The sequence below is a fragment of the Barbus barbus genome (genome assembly GCF_936440315.1).
Source record: "Barbus barbus genome assembly, chromosome: 12".
Classification (NCBI taxonomy): domain Eukaryota; kingdom Metazoa; phylum Chordata; class Actinopteri; order Cypriniformes; family Cyprinidae; genus Barbus; species Barbus barbus.
Genome location: NC_136740.1, coordinates 29,339,710 through 29,359,604, shown reverse-complemented (window position 1 = coordinate 29,359,604; position 19,895 = coordinate 29,339,710). Strand labels below are relative to the sequence as shown.

The 19,895-nt window shown below is 36.4% G+C and overlaps 1 protein-coding gene across 1 annotated transcript in view; it reads left to right on the top strand.

Moving 5' to 3' along the window:
* The window catches only part of LOC306877575 (raftlin-like), a 99,094-nt gene that overhangs the window by 54,948 nt on the left and 24,251 nt on the right, over positions 1 to 19,895 (top strand). The window contains exons 5-6 of the mRNA XM_079429417.1: positions 11,527 to 11,941; positions 17,726 to 17,929. Of these exons, the coding sequence (XP_079285543.1) occupies positions 11,527 to 11,941; positions 17,726 to 17,929 (619 nt within the window). The remainder of the gene's footprint in view (positions 1 to 11,526; positions 11,942 to 17,725; positions 17,930 to 19,895) is intronic.

Below are 19,895 nucleotides of genomic sequence, written 5' to 3'. Positions count from 1 at the left end.
GTCATCATACATTAAGTCATCAGTAAAGTTGAGAGGGCCTGATCCAGAGGCAGCCATGCATGCCCATGCCATGACACCACCTCCACCATGCTTTACAGATGAGGCTGTATGCTTGCGATCATTGCAGTTCCCTTTTTTTCTCCACATTTCTGCTTTCCCATCACTTAGATAAAGGTTCATCTTTTTCTCATCGGTCCATAAACACAGTTCCAAAACTCTTCTGGCTCACCTTTGTGCTTTTTTGCCAACTCTAATCTTGCCTTTCTATTTTTGATGCTGGTCAGAGGTTTGCATCTTGCTGTGTAGCATCTGTAATTCTGTGTCAAAGTCTCCTGAAGGCAGTAGATTGTCAGAGCATCACCCCAGCTTTCTGGAAGTTGTTGGTGATTTTACAGACACGTCTTTTAGGGTTCATTTTCACAGCTTTTATGATTTGTCTGTCATCAACTACTGTTGTTTTCTCAGCCGATCAGGTCGTTATTGGTTGCTGGTGGTTTCCAAACTCTTGATTTCTCCATGCCCTTTGTTTTTGCTAGAGCTCTAATTTACTTCCTCTTCTCTTTTAGCATCCAAATTGCTTGCTTTTCTCTCAAAGTAAGCTCCCTCGTCTTCATCCTGGTTTGTGTGAGTCATCATCGAATGCAAGATTCAGAATGCAGAAGTAATGGATATAACTGATACGACACATTCCCTGCTTTTAATATCTGAAGAATTAATGCAACAGGACACAGCTGATCACTTAGAAAGACCTTTGAGGCAACTGCTCCAATACTTATGCTCACATCAGATAGAGGGATGAAACTCTAAAAGTGCTGAACTTCTTAGCTGATAAAACATCTATGTGTTGAATCACCCATTAATAAAATGTGACAGTTCTGTAGTTTTGTCTCATATTCATCTTTTAATCATATTTGTAAATGTCTTGACTCCACAGCCAACAGAGCAATTTTGTCTTTACTGTTCCAATACTTTTGGAGAGCACTATATGTATATATCTATATAGTGTATATACATTCTAAAGGATCATGTGAGACTGAAGACTGGAGTAATGATGCTGAAAATTCAGCTTTGATCACAGGAATAAAATACATTTTAAAATATAAACAAACACACAAACAAAAAAAACAGTTATTATATTGCAACAATATTTCACAATGTTTATTTTGATCAAATAAATCCTGCCTTAGTGAGTGTAAGAGACTTTTAAAAAACATTTGCAAATCTTACCTGTCCCCAAACTTTTGTCTGAACTCTCCTTGTAAGTGTCTATATACTTCTTGGAGATCACAGAACTGTGGAGGTGCGTCTGCGGTGCACACCCGGGCGCTATTAATCGCCATGATCCATCACGACAATGATCCTTCCCCCCATCACATCAAACTCGGAAATTATTCAGTGCCCCTTCACCGGCGGAGGAGCCCGGCGAGAAAAAAATGGCTTCTTATCTATGCAATTTCATTTGCATCATTGTTGCAAATATAATGACAGGACTCCCGGCGTCAGCGTTCAATATGCATTAAACAATGCGACTGGAAAGGATGGGCCTGTTCCCGGTTTAATTTTAGAGAAAATAACCTGTGCACCTCATGGAAACTGATTGGGCTGGTGTGGGCGAAGGCGTCAGATGGAGATAGTGGTGGCAGGCCTCAGGCTGGCCTTTATTAAAGCAGCATAATGGAAAATGGCATCATTAGCATTCCTTGACAGTTAACGATTCAATTTGGTTTGATGAGAATTCAAATATTGGCTTCACAACGCAAACTGACAATAAAGTGGTAGATGCTAGACTGATTCGGGATGCAGAGGACAGTCGATGGTGGACCGCTGCCATTGTAATCAGCACTTGCTAATTTCAAATAGCTGATGGTGTGGAAGAAAGAAAGCCGCTTTTGCAATATATTGTTTTGAACTGCGTTTTATTGTTAGGGTAATGTGGCATATCAATCGTTTTAATGTTCCTCCAATGAGGGAACTGGAAATGAATGAAACTACTTTTTTGAAATGAAACTTCGTATCTCATTCAACAGCACAAACACAATGCTACGTAAAGCCCTCGGCGCTGTGAGAGGTTTATCTGCTCATCCATGTTGACAAATTTTGCCCAACACCAATAACATCATAAAAGATGTTGTCTGTGAACAATTTTTTAAAACTCTGCATAGCTGGACCAACAACAAGACCTACAGAAATCAAATAGAAAAATATGAAGGCACAGTAAACCGTGTAATGTCATATTTGGAAGATGTACACTACCGGTCAAGGACTGGAATAATTAATATTTAAGAAACAAATAATAAAAAACATTTAATATGTCTCTGATGTTCACCAAGGCTGCATTTATTTGATTGAAAATACAGTACAAACAGTAATATATTGAAATATTTGAAGTATTTAAATTTTGAAGATGAAATTGAATTTTCAACAGTCAATACTCCAGTCTTCAGTGTCACATGATCATTCAGAAATCATGGTGCTAAATTCATTTTTTGGTTTATTAATAATGGTTCTTATTATTATCTATTTTGCTAAACTTTTTTTTTCAGGAGTCTTTGAATAGAAAGTACAAAAAAACATTTATTTTAAATATAATTTTTTTAACAAGTAAAAGGTAGTAAGAAGTAGTTGTATCAAGATTTCCACAAAAATATTAAGCAATTAATATTAATTATGTTGAAAACAATTTATTATTAAAATGCTTTCAACACAATAATAATATATTTATGATAAGAAATAATAAGATTAAGATTAAAATAATAATCAGAAATGTTTCTTGATTAGCAAATGAGCATTAGAATGATTTCTGAATGATGTAATGATGTATGATGCTGTAAATTCAGCTTTGATCACAGAAATAAATTCCATTTTTACATATATTCAAATAGAAAACCGTTATTTTGAGTTGGAATAATATTTCTCAATTAAAAAAAAAATAATTTTTACAAACATTAAAATTATGAAGAAATTATGAGTTAGAAATTATGTATTAGAAGAAATTATGGCGCCGATGATGGCAGCTATTGTGCATTGCTCTCCAGTGTCTGTACTGTTTTTGTTTGTTTTTCCTGTTTTTTGTTTTTCAAATACGATCAGTTTTACCAGTGATGACCTGCTGAACATTCGGCAGAACACACCACAAAATCTTTTACTGGATTTAGATTTTTCTGACGTTTTGCTGGACATTGTAGTTGGCGGAGCCATAGCTCTGGTCAAACGCTACAGGAGGCGCAGGCGGGGGAAGAGAGCGGGAGCGCTCGTGAAGCTTCGTCAGGCCGGATTTCGAACGGTCTTGCCTAGCATCCATCTGCCGAATCTCCACTCTCTACCCAACAAAACGGACGAACTACTTCTGCTCTCCCGGACAAACAAGGACTTTTCTAACTCTGCTGCCCTGTGTTTCACGGAAACCTGGCTGAATGGCGACATACCGGACAGCGTACTACATCTGCCTAATTACCAGCTGATCAGAGCAGATCGGGACGTGGAATCAACGGGGAAATCGCGCGGCGGCGGGACGTGCTTTTACATCAATCACAGAGAGTGAGCAACAACACCCGGACTCTGTTTTAATCACTCTCGGGGACTTTAATAAAGCAAATCTCTCCCGCGAACTACCAAAATACAGACAGCACATCACATGTCCCACCAGAGACAGTAATATATTGGATCACTGTTACACAACGATAAAGGACGCAAATCACTCGGTTCCACGAGCAGCTTTAGGACTCTCTGATCACTGTTTGGTTCATCTTATTCCGTCCTACAGGCAGAAACTTAAATCTACAAAACCTGTATTAAGAACTGTTAAAAGATGGACTAATGAAACCGAGCGGAATTTACAAGCCTGTTTCGACGGTCCGTGTACGTTTTGATAGTTTGTTTTCCAATTTGAAACGAAATAAGCAGAAACGAGAAAACGGCACCTTTATTCGTTTTTTCGTTTTTTTGAAAAAAACGAAAAAGCGAGATTTCGCCTTGATTTTTCGTTTTTTAGTTCAGAGGCATAAAACGAATAAATGACTTCAAAATTCGTTTTCCACATGTGGGCGGTCCTGAGACGCCCCCTTCCGCCGATTGGTCAAGCAAATCTGAGCATGTGACGTCATCAGTAGTCGCTCAGGTCTGTTCAACAAAATAATAGTCCTCTAACGTTACTATGGCTACCGATTCTTAAACTGTACAGGGCAGGTCCTGTTGGGCTTTCTTCTGTGCAACTTTACGCGTTTCACAGAAATCTTTACATCAGAAATATTAAATATTAGTCTGCCACCAGCCCGTTTTATTTAGCTGTGCAGAGTTAAATCTGTGTGATGAAGCTGCGCTAGACAGCGCCGAGCGAGAGAGGATCACTCATAGATATATATGGGATCACTGACCAGTGTTCAGTCAGCAGTCAGAACTTGGGTACCGTCGCGATGATGGTCAAATACATTTGTACTGAAAATGACCCGCGAGTATGATTGACAGGACGATAGCGGAGGCAATTAAAAGCGCAATATAACTTCTGTTAACAAAAACATAAAAAAAAATGTTTTTTAATATAAGTGGCTTTGTCTTTGTTTTAATCAAATAATTGTGAACCACAAACCGAGCCTTCGTTTTAAAGGGCGATTTCCAAATATATTTTATTTATTTGTTATAATATGGGTATTTTATGTCACCCGTCTTATAAGTTTGATTATAGTAGGCTATACGCAAGTTTTTTTATTGTACTATTTTACTGTTGTTTTTTAATTAACAATATATCATAACAACTTATAAAGATCAAAATCTACAGAAGAGATTAACAAATAACATTGGTGTTGTCATAAATTAACTAATCAATGGGAAAATTTCCTCACCGGCACAACCCTATTCTTAATGTTGGCTACATGTTACAGATTTAATGTTGAGCACATAATGTTCAAGGCTTCTTAAATACCATTACACTCGGTTGAAGAGTCAAGAAGGATGTGTTAATTTACTGTAGATTTCAATCTGTCATTAGTTGGTGACCCGGTGTAATTATAATAGCATAAATAAAAACAAATACACGTAATAGGCTATGTATGCCAATAGGCAAAACACATCTGCTTTTCCTCTAGATCACTTTACTATGGAAGCCCGTTTCCGCCAATGAATAAAAAATAAAACAAGGTAACTGCGACTTTTTATCTCACAATTCGGACTTTTTTTCTCGCAATTCTGATTTTATAACTCGCAATTCTGACTTTTTTTCTCACAATTGCGAGTTTTTATCTCACAACTCTGACTTTCTCGCACCATAGCAAACCACTCTCCGTGTAAGGCTTTTGGACGCGGTTGGACAGTAGCCTACCATTACCGCCGGGCTTTCAGACACAACATTCTTCATTTCTTTATAGTTCTGAGTTTGAGGCAGCTTCTATCACGTTATTTTAATAACAGCTGTCAAGTAAAGCGCGTATTATTGTAACACGAGAGTGGATATATATGAATGCACGCAGGTGGATTTCCTTCACTCTCGCATAAAGCGCGCTTTCATCTCTATGTTCTTGCTATAGAATTATCTTATCTCCTGTATCTAATGTTGTAAGATATCAAGCAAGACATCCCCAATGAAAATGATAAATAAATTATAAATAAATGAAAATTATTTAGTCAATTATATATGAAGAGTTCAGATGCAAAAGCTTAAATGCCATCTGAAATTCTCTTCTAAAATTAGTATTTTTCGTTTATATTCAGTTATTTTAATTTAACCCTCTGATGGTTTAAATCTCTGTACCCTATAGTTTTTTGGGGGTCTCCAGAGACCCCAGACAATAACATTTAATTTTGTAACAAGATAATAGTTTTTTTTTTACAAATGTAATTTTACTCTGTTTGTTAATGTTTTTACTCAACATTTGTGCAGTTTTTGGAGGATTTATGATATCTTTTAAATTTCTATAAATAAATAAATATTTATTTAAATTACAAATTTACAAAAAAACAGCATTTGATGTAAAATTCACTTTATAAAAGGCCCAGATTTCTAACTTTCATTCATGGGGATAACATGGATCATTTTAAATGATTTAATGTAACATTTATACCCATTTTTGGAAAATGCAGTTTTAAAATAAAAAAATATCACTTTAACCACTAGATGGCCATAGAGCTCCACTATATGCTATTTGCTATTTGAGAGACCTGAAAGATATCTTTTCACAAGTTGGATTCAGTTGGATTCATATCTAAATATTATAAAATCACAATTATAACAAAAATAAAATATTTTTTGTCAAAGTTTAGTATTTTTTGTACTGAAAAACACCCAGTTTTTCAATAATGTTACATTATGATTAGAATCAAACCTGAACAAAATGTTACAAAGAGAAATGTTGGAGTCTTAAGATTTTATCATTTATTTCAATTATCTATTTTTAATATAATTCTACAATTTTAATCAATATTTCAGTTACTAACTGTAACAGAACAAAAATGAACAGAAATTAACAGTTATATTACATATGAACACATGAACTGAACAGCAATAACAAGTGAGCAAATAAAGCAGTAAAAAGATCAAATTTAGTAAAAGAAATCAAACAACGAGGAACAATAAGTGTGTGTGTGTGTGTGAGAGAGTGTGTGAGTACACATTGTCGGTGTCAGTGTCACCTCTTTATATTTGTGTTGGTTCTGCATTTTGGATGATTTTATTTGACAAATTATAGCCTTACAAATGTGTGTGTGTGTGTGTGTGAGTGTGCACATTTTCAATGTGTCAGTGTCACCAATTTATTTTTGTGGTGGTAGCCTACTGCATTTTGGATGATTTTATTTTACAAATGATAAGAGAACAGTTTTTATAGTCTCAAAAATGTGTTCCTCTATATGTGTGTGTGTGTGTGTGTGTTGTGAGCAATATAATTTAGCATTGTGGATGTTTTTCGCATTGGTGGAAGTGTGCCACTTTATTTGTGCCATTTCTGTCGATGTGTTCTGCGTTGTTTCTGATTTTGATGATGAATTTTGTCTATTTTGATTGCGGGGTCTCCAGAGACCCCGGAAGCCACGAGTGTCACAAATTTTGTCACGCTAACATAAAAACAGATATCATTCCAATTAATTTTTTTTTGTAGATCTAGAAAGTGTTGAGAGCCATAGAAGGTTTCATACCATTTGGACAAAGGGAACATTTTTAAAAAATTGAGCAAAAGTCATTTGGGGTAAAAAAAGACCCCGTAAACAATCAGAGGGTTTTAATGACAATGAAAAGAACCTGTACCTGAGAAAAATGCTCATTTTAGAATAAAATTTCAGATGGCACTTAGGCTTTTGCATCTGAACTCTTCATATATAATTGACTAAATAATAATAATAATAAAAAAAAACTTATTTCAAATTAATGAATCCTTAATTTATTTATCATTTTCATTGGGGATGTCTTGCTTGATATCTTACAACATTAGATACAGGAGATAAGATAATTCTATAGCAAGAACATAGAGATGAAAGCGCGCTTTATGCGAGAGTGAAGGAAATCCACCTGCGTGCATTCATATATATCCACTCTCGTGTTACAATAATACGCGCTTTACTTGACAGCTGTTATTAAAATAACGTGATAGAAGCTGCCTCAAACTCAGAACTATAAAGAAATGAAGAATGTTGTGTCTGAAAGCCCGGCGGTAATGGTACTGTCCAACCGCGTCCAAAAGCCTTACACGGAGAGTGGTTTGCTATGGTGCGAGAAAGTCAGAGTTGTGAGATAAAAACTCGCAATTGTGAGAAAAAAAGTCAGAATTGCGAGTTATAAAATCAGAATTGCGAGAAAAAAAGTCCGAATTGTGAGATAAAAAGTCGCAGTTACCTTGTTTTATTTTTTATTCATTGGCGGAAACGGGCTTCCATAGTAAAGTGATCTAGAGGAAAAGCAGATGTGTTTTGCCTATTGGCATACATAGCCTATTACGTGTATTTGTTTTTATTTATGCTATTATAATTACACCGGGTCACCAACTAATGACAGATTGAAATCTACAGTAAATTAACACATCCTTCTTGACTCTTCAACCGAGTGTAATGGTATTTAAGAAGCCTTGAACATTATGTGCTCAACATTAAATCTGTAACATGTAGCCAACATTAAGAATAGGGTTGTGCCGGTGAGGAAATTTTCCCATTGATTAGTTAATTTATGACAACACCAATGTTATTTGTTAATCTCTTCTGTAGATTTTGATCTTTATAAGTTGTTATGATATATTGTTAATTAAAAAACAACAGTAAAATAGTACAATAAAAAAACTTGCGTATAGCCTACTATAATCAAACTTATAAGACGGGTGACATAAAATACCCATATTATAACAAATAAATAAAATATATTTGGAAATCGCCCTTTAAAACGAAGGCTCGGTTTGTGGTTCACAATTATTTGATTAAAACAAAGACAAAGCCACTTATATTAAAAAACATTTTTTTTATGTTTTTGTTAACAGAAGTTATATTGCGCTTTTAATTGCCTCCGCTATCGTCCTGTCAATCATACTCGCGGGTCATTTTCAGTACAAATGTATTTGACCATCATCGCGACGGTACCCAAGTTCTGACTGCTGACTGAACACTGGTCAGTGATCCCATATATATCTATGAGTGATCCTCTCTCGCTCGGCGCTGTCTAGCGCAGCTTCATCACACAGATTTAACTCTGCACAGCTAAATAAAACGGGCTGGTGGCAGACTAATATTTAATATTTCTGATGTAAAGATTTCTGTGAAACGCGTAAAGTTGCACAGAAGAAAGCCCAACAGGACCTGCCCTGTACAGTTTAAGAATCGGTAGCCATAGTAACGTTAGAGGACTATTATTTTGTTGAACAGACCTGAGCGACTACTGATGATGTCACATGCTCAGATTTGCTTGACCAATCGGCGGAAGGGGGCGTCTCAGGACCGCCCACATGTGGAAAACGAATTTTGAAGTCATTTATTCGTTTTATGCCTCTGAACTAAAAAACGAAAAATCAAGCCGAAATCTCGTTTTTTCGTTTTTTTCAAAAAAACGAAAAAACGAATAAAGGTGCCGTTTTCTCGTTTCTGCTTATTTCGTTTCAAATTGGAAAACAAACTATCAAAACGTACACGGACCTTCGACCTCACTGATTGGACTGTTTTTGAAGCCGCTGCCACCGATCTGGACTAGCTCAACATCATATATCAGTTTCCGTGATGATATGTGCATTCCTAACAGGACTCATCTAATCTACAACAATGACAAGCCATGGTTCACTGCAAAACTCAGACAGCTCCGTCAGGCCAAATAAGATGCTTACAGAAAAGGGGATAAAGTCTTGTACAAACAGGCCAAATACACACTGGAAAAGGAGATCAGAGTGGCAAAGAGGAATTATTCTGGCAAGCTCAGGAAAAAATTATCTTCCAGTGATCCTGCTTCAGTGTGGAAAGGCATGAAGGATATCACCAGTTACAAGACACCATCCCGCAGTACTGTGGAGAATCAACACCTGGCAGACAACTTCAACAAGTTATTTTGTCGTTTTGAAAGATCACCCCACACCCGCGCTGAACACCTCTCCACACAACCATTAACACCTCCAGCAACCCTCCTCTCCCCCACACCTACGATTCAAATCAGCGAAGAAGATGTGTGCCAGGTCTTCAGGAAAAACAAAAGAAGGAAAGCACCAGGCCCAGAAGATGTGTCACCAGCCTGTCTAAAAACCTGTGCTGATCAGCTGGCCCCCATCTTCACACAGATCTTCAACAGATCACTGGAGCTGTGTGAAGTCCCCTCATGCTTCAAACGCACCACCATCATCCCCGCCCCAAAGAAACCCAAGATTACAGGACTTAATGACTACAGACCTGTGACTCTAACTTACTGGACCCCCTGCAGTTTGCCTACAGAGCAAACAGGTCTGTGCATAATGCAGTCAACATGGGACTGCACTTCACCCTGCAGCATCTGGACAGACCAGGGACTTATGTGAGGATCCTGTTTGTGGACTTCAGCTCCGCTTTTAACACCATTATCCCGAACACCCTTCAGAATAAACTGACACAGCTCTCAGTCCCCACCTCCGTCTGCCAGTGGATCAACAGCTTCCTGACAGACAGACAGCAGTTAGTAAAGCAGTTAGTTTGTCATCCAGCACTCGAACCATCAGCACTGGAGCTTCTCAGGGCTGCGTACTCTCCCCACTGCTCTTCTCCCTCTACACCAACGACTGCACATCTAAAGACCCCTCTGTCAAGCTCCTGAAGTTTACAGATGACACCACACTGATCGGCCTCATTCAGGATGGTGACGAGTCTGCTTACAGACAGGAGGTTATGGAGCTGGTCTTAACAACCTGGAGCTTAACACGCTCAAAACTGTGGAGATGATAGTGGACTTCAGGAGAAACCCCCCTGCTCTCCCCCCACTCACCATCATGAACAGCACTGTGACTGCAGTGGAGTCATTCAGATTCCTGGGCACCACCATCTCCCAGGACCTGAAGTGGGACATTCACATAGACTCCATTGTCAGGAAGGTCCAGCAGAGGTTGTACTTTCTTCGCCAGCTGAGGAAGTTAAACCTGCCACAGGAGCTGCTGAAACAGTTCTACTCTGCCATCATTGAGTCCATCCTCTGCACTTCAATAACTGTCTGGTTCAGCTCAGCTACCAAGTCTGACCTGTAGAAGACTACAGAGAGTAGTCCGGACTGCTGAGCGAATCATTGGTACAACCCTCCCCACTCTCCAAGAACTGTACTTATCCAGAGTGAGCAAAAGGGCTGGTAAAATCACTATGGACCCCTCAGATCCAGCACATTCCCTCTTTGAAGTGTTACCATCTGGTCGACGCTACAGATCTCATGAATACTCAACAATAAATGTGGAACACACAATTATAATACACTATCCATTCACCACACCCACTAATTTTATCTTTATTTTCTCATTTCTAATTTGCACATACTTGACCTGTACATACATAGTTGTTTATATTATATATTGTGTTTTTGCTGCTTTGTACATTGCCTTTTGGTTAATTGTTGTTATTCTTTTATTATCTGTGTCCTGTTGCTGTCTTTCTGTTGCACTGTGGAGCTTCTGTCACTACAACAAATTCCTTGTATGTGTAAACATACTTGGCTAATAAAGCTCATTCTGGTTCTGATTCTGATTCTGATTCTGATTAAAATAAACAAATATAAAATAAAATAAAAATTGTTCAAAACTTTTGAACAGCAATGCATGTGTGAAATTCCCACATATATAGATAATAATATGTAAAATTTCATTGATAATTCAGAGCAGAAATTCTGTCTTGTATGCAAAGGCTTTTCATATGTAAATGACTGGCGGTTACGTGCTTGTTTTGTTCTCAGAGCACATGGCTTAAGGATTTCAGAAGATGGCTTAAGGATTTCAAGTTGTTTATTGTCGGTTACAATAAACAATGTTATTGTTTAAGCAGGATAAACCAGACCAGCATGGAAATTCATGTTGGTCTAAATTGGCAAGCAAAACATATAGTTTTACTCTGTGTTCATATCTCTCTTCTCAGCAGATCCAGGATGCTGCGGATCAGGGCATCATGTTTGTGGGCTTCATCCAGGAGCCAGCTGGCCTACGCCCACACGTGCTACGGCACGGAGAACCAGAGGAACCCTCCCTCTCCCTGCACTCCAGCCCCAGCTCGCTGCACGGCTCGGGGCTGACGCCCAGTCCCAGTCCCCTGGAGGAGCCGGAGCTGGGAGACGAGTCCGGAGAGGAGAACGAAGGGAAAAACGGGAGAGGTGAGGCTCTGAGAGAGGACATGAAAGCTTCTGAAGGTGGAGACGGAGGAGATGATCTCTCTGTTGAGAAATCAGGATCTGGTGAAACACAGCAAGGGGATACACTGACACACAACAACAACGACACGGCCAAAATCACAGACACAACCGAGAAACCCAGCAGGTTGGCCCTGACTAAGAGTGGTGGGTTGATATATTCAAGATAAGTGTTTACACTACTGTTCAAAAAGTTTGGGGTCAGAAAGGTTTTTTATGTATTTAAAAATAAGTCTCTTCTGCTAACCAAGGCTGTGTTTATTTGATACAAATTACAGTAAAAACAGCAATATAGTAAAATATTATTACAAGTTAAAATAACTTTTTTCTATTGTAATATAATTTCAAATGTAATTTATTTCTGTGATCAAAGCTGAATTTTCAGCATCATTGCTCCAGTCTTCAGTGTCACATAATCCTTCAGAAATCATTCTAATATGCTGATTTGCTGCTCAAGAAATATTTATCATTATTATCAATATTTCAAACAGCTGCACTGCTTCATATTTTTATGGAATCTGTGATACATTTAGTTTTTCAGGATTCTTTGATTAATAGAAGTTCAAAAGAACAGAATTTATTTGAAATGGAAAGCTTTTGTAGCACTGCAAAAGTCTTGACTGTTTCTTTGAATCAAATTAATGCATCCTTGCTGAATTAAAATTATATATTGTCCATTTTATTTCCATATCACTTAACATAATTCCATAATTTCTTTTTTATTTTTGGAGCAGATTGAGGTTTTTTTTTTTTTTTAAATTGGTCAAATAAAGTGCATTAAAATCATAATATTACTTAATTTTAGTATTGACAGCACAACATCTTTGCAAATATATCGCCCAGCCCTAAAGCCAGCTGTTTTTCTTGAAGTAGTGATGACAGAAAGATCAAAACTCACTTGTCTTCTGGGTGTCACACACTGTGAAAGCATCTCACTGGCCTGATTTTGTAGTTTTTGTCTGAAGAAAAGCATTGTCACAGAGTTTAAGCAATGCTTTGACGTATGGGATTGGGCAGATTTGGCATTTACAAAAACCCACACAGCGGGTGCTAGATTAGGCTTTGTTCACCCTTCTTTTTCCTCCAGTAACCAGATGGCAAACCTCATTCTCAACATTAGCTAGGGAGCCTTTTTTGTGCAAAAACTGTGGCATTGTGAGCAGAGATCGCCGTACCATGTGAATGATGCATGCTGGGAGTCCTGCGCCGGCAGCCCCAGTCTCCATCTGGATGTGGAAGTGACTTCGTCAGCAGTGGAAGTATGCTACTGTCACCACCGGCGGCCTCACGCTACACCAATTTTTCTCATTCAGCCACAAAATGACAGCTGCCAGGAGTCCTTTGCACACCGCTGCATCTTTATGACTTATCGCCACTGCTGATAAATATAGTCATTCCCTGCACAAGTCCCTCTAATGCTCCGGGTGAACATCTATAAAACATAATGGCACTGGTCAGCAGTGTGAAATGCTCAGAGCTCAGATGAGGTGCAGGTTTGTCCAAGGGTTTTCCCATCCCGCCACGCAGCTGGAAAGCCATGAAACCTGCATTCAGAAAGGAAAGGAAAGATTACTCGTATAGTTCATTTCATGCACAGCAGTAATTCAGAGTGCTTTAAAATAAAAAATAAATAAAGTAAATAAAGTGAAATAAATAAAGTGATAAAGTGAAGTGACATTCAGCCAAGTATGGTGACCCATACTCGGAATTCGTGCTCTGCATTTAACCCATCCATCGTGCACACACACAGCAGTGAACACACACACACCGTGAACACACACCCGGAGCAGTGGGCAGCCATTTATGCTGCAGCGCCCGGGGAGCAGTTGGGGGTTCGGTGCCTTGCTCAAGGGCACCTCAGTTGTGGTATTGAGGGTGGAGGGAGCGCTGGACATTCACTCCCCCCACCTACAATCCCTGCCGGCCCGAGACTCGAACCCGCAACCTTTGGATTACGAGTCCGACTCTCTAACCATTAGGCCACGACTTCCCACAAAGTACAAAGTATAATATTCATTTACAAAGTAAATGAATATTATAAAGCCAATATTCTGGGTTAATCTCGCAAGTTGCATTTTAAACCAATATGAAAAAGAAATAAGACTGTGAAAATGAAGTCTATTGTAGGAATATTAAGATTGTCTCATTATTTTAATGAGAAGTCGTTCAGGTTGTAGTCCTAAAATTGTGGAAAAGAACTTAAGCCATGGTTTCCTTTAGGAATTTCAAAAAATTCATTTAAAGAAACATTATTTTATTTGTATGCAAAAGATGTGAAATTAAAGAAAAATAGAAACAAATGCATTGCAGTATAATGGTCAGGATTATTACAGTCAACTAAAACTAAAACAATAAAAATTTTCATTACTTGAAATAAAAAAAATAACTTAAAACAAAATGAATTAACAACAAATTAATTTAGTTTAAATGAAACTTCAACTTAGAACTTGATGTACTAAAATATCAACTAAAACTTAAATAGAAATGAATAAAAACTGTATAGACATTCACATATTATTAAAATAATAATACAACTGCCAAAAAACACAACAAAATTACTTTAAAAATTAAAAAATAACAGATAAAAATTAATGTACAAAATCATAAAAATTAATTAAAAATATTTTTATTTTTATCAAAACATGAAATTGTTCAGTAACAAAAGCACTTCCAAAGGCATTCATTTTTTCTAATTTTCTAACTATTAATTCCTCTCCCAACACAACTCAAATGGCAAAGAAAATAAATAAAAGAATACATAATGATTATACACAAGTATAGAAGTATTCACACAACAATAAGAAAATGTAATAAATAAATAAATAAAGGGATTACTTCTTGAGAGCCTTCAAAAACATGAATTCAAATTATTAATAAAATCTAAAATAGCATCTCAAAGCTACTAAAATAACACTAATACTTGTAAGTAACAAATTTTCCAGGAAATTAACTAAATATGAATTGGTTCCACTGATAGCAATGTTTATTTGGAGCGTGTTCAATACTGTCTGCATTGTTTTAACACACGATTCACTAAGGGAATCAAGCAGAAAGCAACCGCAATGCTAAAATAGACATGCTGTCTTCAAGTGCTTCGAGAATTTGCTCCTTTGAGTCAAAGAAACATCTATTTATATCTGAACCGTAACTTTGGCAATCAGCCAGTGGGATGCAATCCACATCCGAATATTTCCACAGTTATCGGCTCCAGTGAAGACGGAGGTCAGGACTTGTGGGGATGTGTTGATATGATGCAATTCAAATGCGGATTAGGCAAACACTTGATGACATGTCGCGTTCCTTGGCAGTGCTAACTGCAGATATCCAGCGTGTTTGACCTTGTCAAAAGGGTTGATCACATAGAGCTTGGAGGCCTGTAACGGGGTCGTTTGTGTGCTTGTTTCCCCACTAAACGTCCAACGCTTCACCAAAACCCTCTGGAAGTTAGAGAATGTCACAGAGACGGTGACTTTCATGTGAGGAGAGCATGACTTTGTGTCTAATGAACTTATTTAGAGCTGCATCCAGCCAGTTTTATTTAAATATGTACAAGTTTAATATAGAATTTTTTTTTTTTAATTACTTTCATTACAATTAAATCCCATTTCCCTCCCCAAATTCTGCAAATGAATGCAAATTTTAATTGCAAAATATTGTGACAATAGTGAGCTAGAGCTGATAATTTTGAATCATTTTGTTTACACTAGATTTAGCATATTATAAAAATACTATTGTGGTAGTGATGGTATTAGCATTTGATAAACCATGAAATTTTGATGGATAGCAGTTTTTTATATATATTATTATATAAGATTTATGATGATATCACATGTCATATTACATACAAGGTATTAAATCATATTGCAAAGTAAAAAGCCAGTTTTATTTCAAACTATGAATAAATACAGCTTTAATATTTAGGTGGATTTCATCTAAACATCTCACCTAAAACATATATACTGTCACTGCCCTTAAAAGAAACATTTAGTTTCTTTCACATTTTCGTTCTCAAAATCTCCAAATTAATGCAAGTTTTAACTACAGACAAAAAAAAAATTTAAATACTAAAAATTAAAAAACATATTGTTGTAAGTTGTAAGTTATTAATGTTTTGCAATGAAGTAATAATAATGATGAGGACGTGCATAAAATTATTTTAAATAAAAATAAGGTATGTACAACAAATACTATTGTGATGTATAAATATTTCACAATGTAAATATATAATAGTTGTAAATAATTAATGTTATGCACTGGAGTAATAAAAATGAGGGGTCATGTGCATAATTGTAATGAAAATAACACAAAAAAGTTATACGTATATATATATATATATATATATAAATTGTTCTTCATTCAAAATATAAGTTGATTTACCTTTTTCGATTTTTGGGTCTAAAAGTACACATATTCTCAGCTGCGGTCCTCATGTGATGGATGGAAATCCTCCTTATTTCCATCTCGCTCTGGCCCCTATTCATAAAAAGGGCAGAAATAAAATAAAAATCAGCCTGTATTAAAGTGATGCACATGTACTGTGAATGTTACAGGAAATGGGTTTATAGGAAGAACCTGTTGTACTGAAATTGAAGTAAAACAACAATTAATGATTCATCCTTGCTGAGATTTGTGCTGTAAATGCAAGCCGTTCAGATGGCTCTCTCTCATTGGCTTCTCTTGGTCCTGTCAGAGGCGGTTAATGACTCAATGCAGTCAGCGGCAATCTAAATGATCGCTGCCAGAACAAAAGTGCATCCATATTTATCTTTTCGGTCAATTTCCCATTAGTTCTAATATAGGTCTGAAAATAGGGAGGTTTTACTGGGTAAAGCAGGCACACAAACAAATTCATCTTAGACCATCGTAATCCATTAGGTCTGCTCTCTTTCTCTTTGTGGCAGATGTAAATAGCGGTTTGTTTTCCAGCCAAACGTAATCTCATTGAGAAGAATGAATGGTCAGTTCTCTCAAGTGAGGCTGGTCTAGTGAGAAACGATGGTCCTAAATACTCCTTCCAGATTGCCACTACATCACCTAATTTCCTTAATTACTCACCTCCGCTAGACCTGGACGCCAGCTAATTAGTTGTTAAGCCCATCTACAAGCTAATTAATTAAGTGTGAAGGACCACAGCAAAGGAACACGCAGTTCACAAATCTCATAACCGTGCTGACAAGACCAGTCTGAGTTTGGGTTATGAAGGTTAGTTAGTTAGTCTCAGACTAAATATTCACCCACGGTCCACTAAATCAAATGAAAATTACATTTTTAAACAGTGTTATACATGTATTTTTATAATACATAAATATTACATATATATATAATCTATATATTTATATCCAGATAGATAGATAGACTACCATATTATAATTTGTATTAATATTTTGAATCAGTTTTTATTTTTCTATTTTATTTAAATTTTAAAGTTTAAATTAAAAACTACTTTGTACTGTTTTTATCATTTTTAGTCATTTTTGTCTATATAGTTTTTTTTTTTTTTTGTGAATTTTCAGGAATTTTCAAGTTAAACTAAATGAAAATGAGAACTGCTTCCTGAAATGAAAAGTTTTTATTATTTATTTTTTATTTTAGCTACAAAATAACGAACATGCTCTTTATGGTTTTAATTTGTGCTATTACTTTAAATAAAAATATATATTTTAAATTATATATATATATATATATATATATATATATATACACACACACTATATAAACATAATAGAGATGAAAAAATATTTACAACAAATACATAAAAAAATATTTTCAATAATTATGATATCATTATGTCTTCATTCATCATCATAGTAATCATTGTCGATCCGTGTTTTAATACAATGTTCATAACAGCTTCCTCTGCCATTTCAATGTATTTAATTGGGGCGTAACTATTGTGTATTTAATTAAAATCAGTGTTTATTATGTGCACAGGAGCCGAGCTCTTTGGATTGTTTAACTACCCGGGTCGGCGTGAGGGTCAGCTGAAGTACTACACAGTTAAAGTGCCTCTGCGAGTGCAGCCGCAGGGCGAGGGCATCTGCACTATGGAGGCCAACTGGCTCGATCACATGACTCAACACTTCAACAACGGAGCTTCACTAGTGGACGGATACTTTCAGCTGGCCAGTGACAACGGTGAGTTAGTGCTGATACTTCTCAAACTCAAACAATCAGGCATTTACATTATCACATTAGTGTATTATAAAAATACTATGGTGGTACCATAATTCAGTGATGCTATTTATTTATTAACACAACTATTAAAAAAGGTTCAAACATTCACTGATGCTCCAGAAGAAAACACTATGCATTAAACTTTTTGAATTTTAAGATCAAGGTAAATTGTACTTAATTTGTCTTCCGGGAAACATGCAAGTAAAGTCTGATGCTTCCGGAGGGCAGAACTAAATGGAAAAAAATTATATTTCAACAAAATAAGAAAAAATTGGACATTTTCATCCTGTTCAAAAGTTTTCACCCCCCGGCTCTTAATGCATCGTGTTTCCTTCTGGAGCATCAGTGAATGTTTGAACCTTTTTTAATAGTTGTGTTTGAGTCTCAGTGTGGAAAGATGGATCTCAAAATCACACAGTCACTGCTGGAAAGGGTTCAAATATGCAAAAAAGAATCTGCAGGACCTGGAGGATTTTTCTGAAGAACAGTGCTCAGTTTATCTGTTCAGAACAAACAAGGGACTCATGTACAAAACAAAAAAACAGTCGTAGATCATCCAGGTAACCACACACAGTATTAAGAGCCAAGGGTTTTCAAACTTTTGAATGGGGTTACTTTAATAAGTTCGGTATTTTTTGGTCTTGTGAACTATATGTAAACATCTTTATGTAAAATATCTTAATCAGGAAAGTACTAAACGAAAAATAACATGCATTTTGTTTGATCTCTCTTATTTTGTAATAATACAAATAACCTACTGAGTGATAATTCAAATAAAAATGAATGTGTTCATTAGTTCATCAGTAGTTGATGCAATGTTGAAACACTTCTTAATCCTGAAATGACTTTTGGTCACATTCATTGATGTGTCACCACCTGACTAATGACCAGTCTATGTGTGAATGCCCACAAAACTGGACTTTCTGAGTGTATATAAGCGGGAGGCTATTTTAGAAAGGAACATTTAAAAGATAAAAAAGAGGAATTAGAGAGAATCAATAAATGATGAATAATTTATTGCTATTGTGTGAATAATATGTAATCATGTAATCAATAAAAAAGTAACTGTAGCCTGATTACAAGTATTTTAAAATGTAACTTTAACACTAATTACTCTCAGTACTTCATTTTTGGAATCTGATTACGTAATCCAGATTACATGTAATCAGTTACTATCCAGATCTGTGTATGTATATATATATATGTATATAACACACACACACACACACACATATATATACTGTATATAGGGGTTATAAACAAGGATTATGATATTATTAATATTAATATGCGCTCATCCTATAGGTGATAAATAATTGAATTAAATGCATCTTCTAATAAATGGATGAGCATTTTTTGGAAAATTGATTAGTTTGATATACTAATGTGCCATATTTTATTTTCTGCCTCATTAATTAATCATGCTATTAAAATACATTGTGGGTTTGGCTCACTTGAGTGAGCAGAAAGCGCAGTAGAGATCTGCACTGGATCTTCTAGCACCGAGGGAAATGCACCGATGGTTTGAGTTTCGCTTTGTTCTTTGATGGCTAACCGAATAAGCTGTTTTGTGGCTGGGTTATAACATCGGGGACATGGGGAGAGGAGGGTATTTGTCATCATTTAGAGCTTTCTGGGTCTTCAAGTGGTAATGATGTGGCAAGAGAACGTGTGCGGTGGTAGCAATGACGCAAAACCCAAGCCTCTTATTAGTTAATTCATTTTCTTTAACGACTCCCCTGTACAGTCAGTAAACCCCTGCCAAGTTCTGTGAAGTTCTACCGAGAGAAGTCGTCCTGGGGTAATTACTGAGCAAAAGCAGAAATTCAATTTGATTCTTATATTTTCTGAAGGAAAAGAAGAGTACCAGAAGAGTGGTATTGGCCCGTATTGCCACAAAGCTGTGGTGTTCTGGTTGCATACAAGC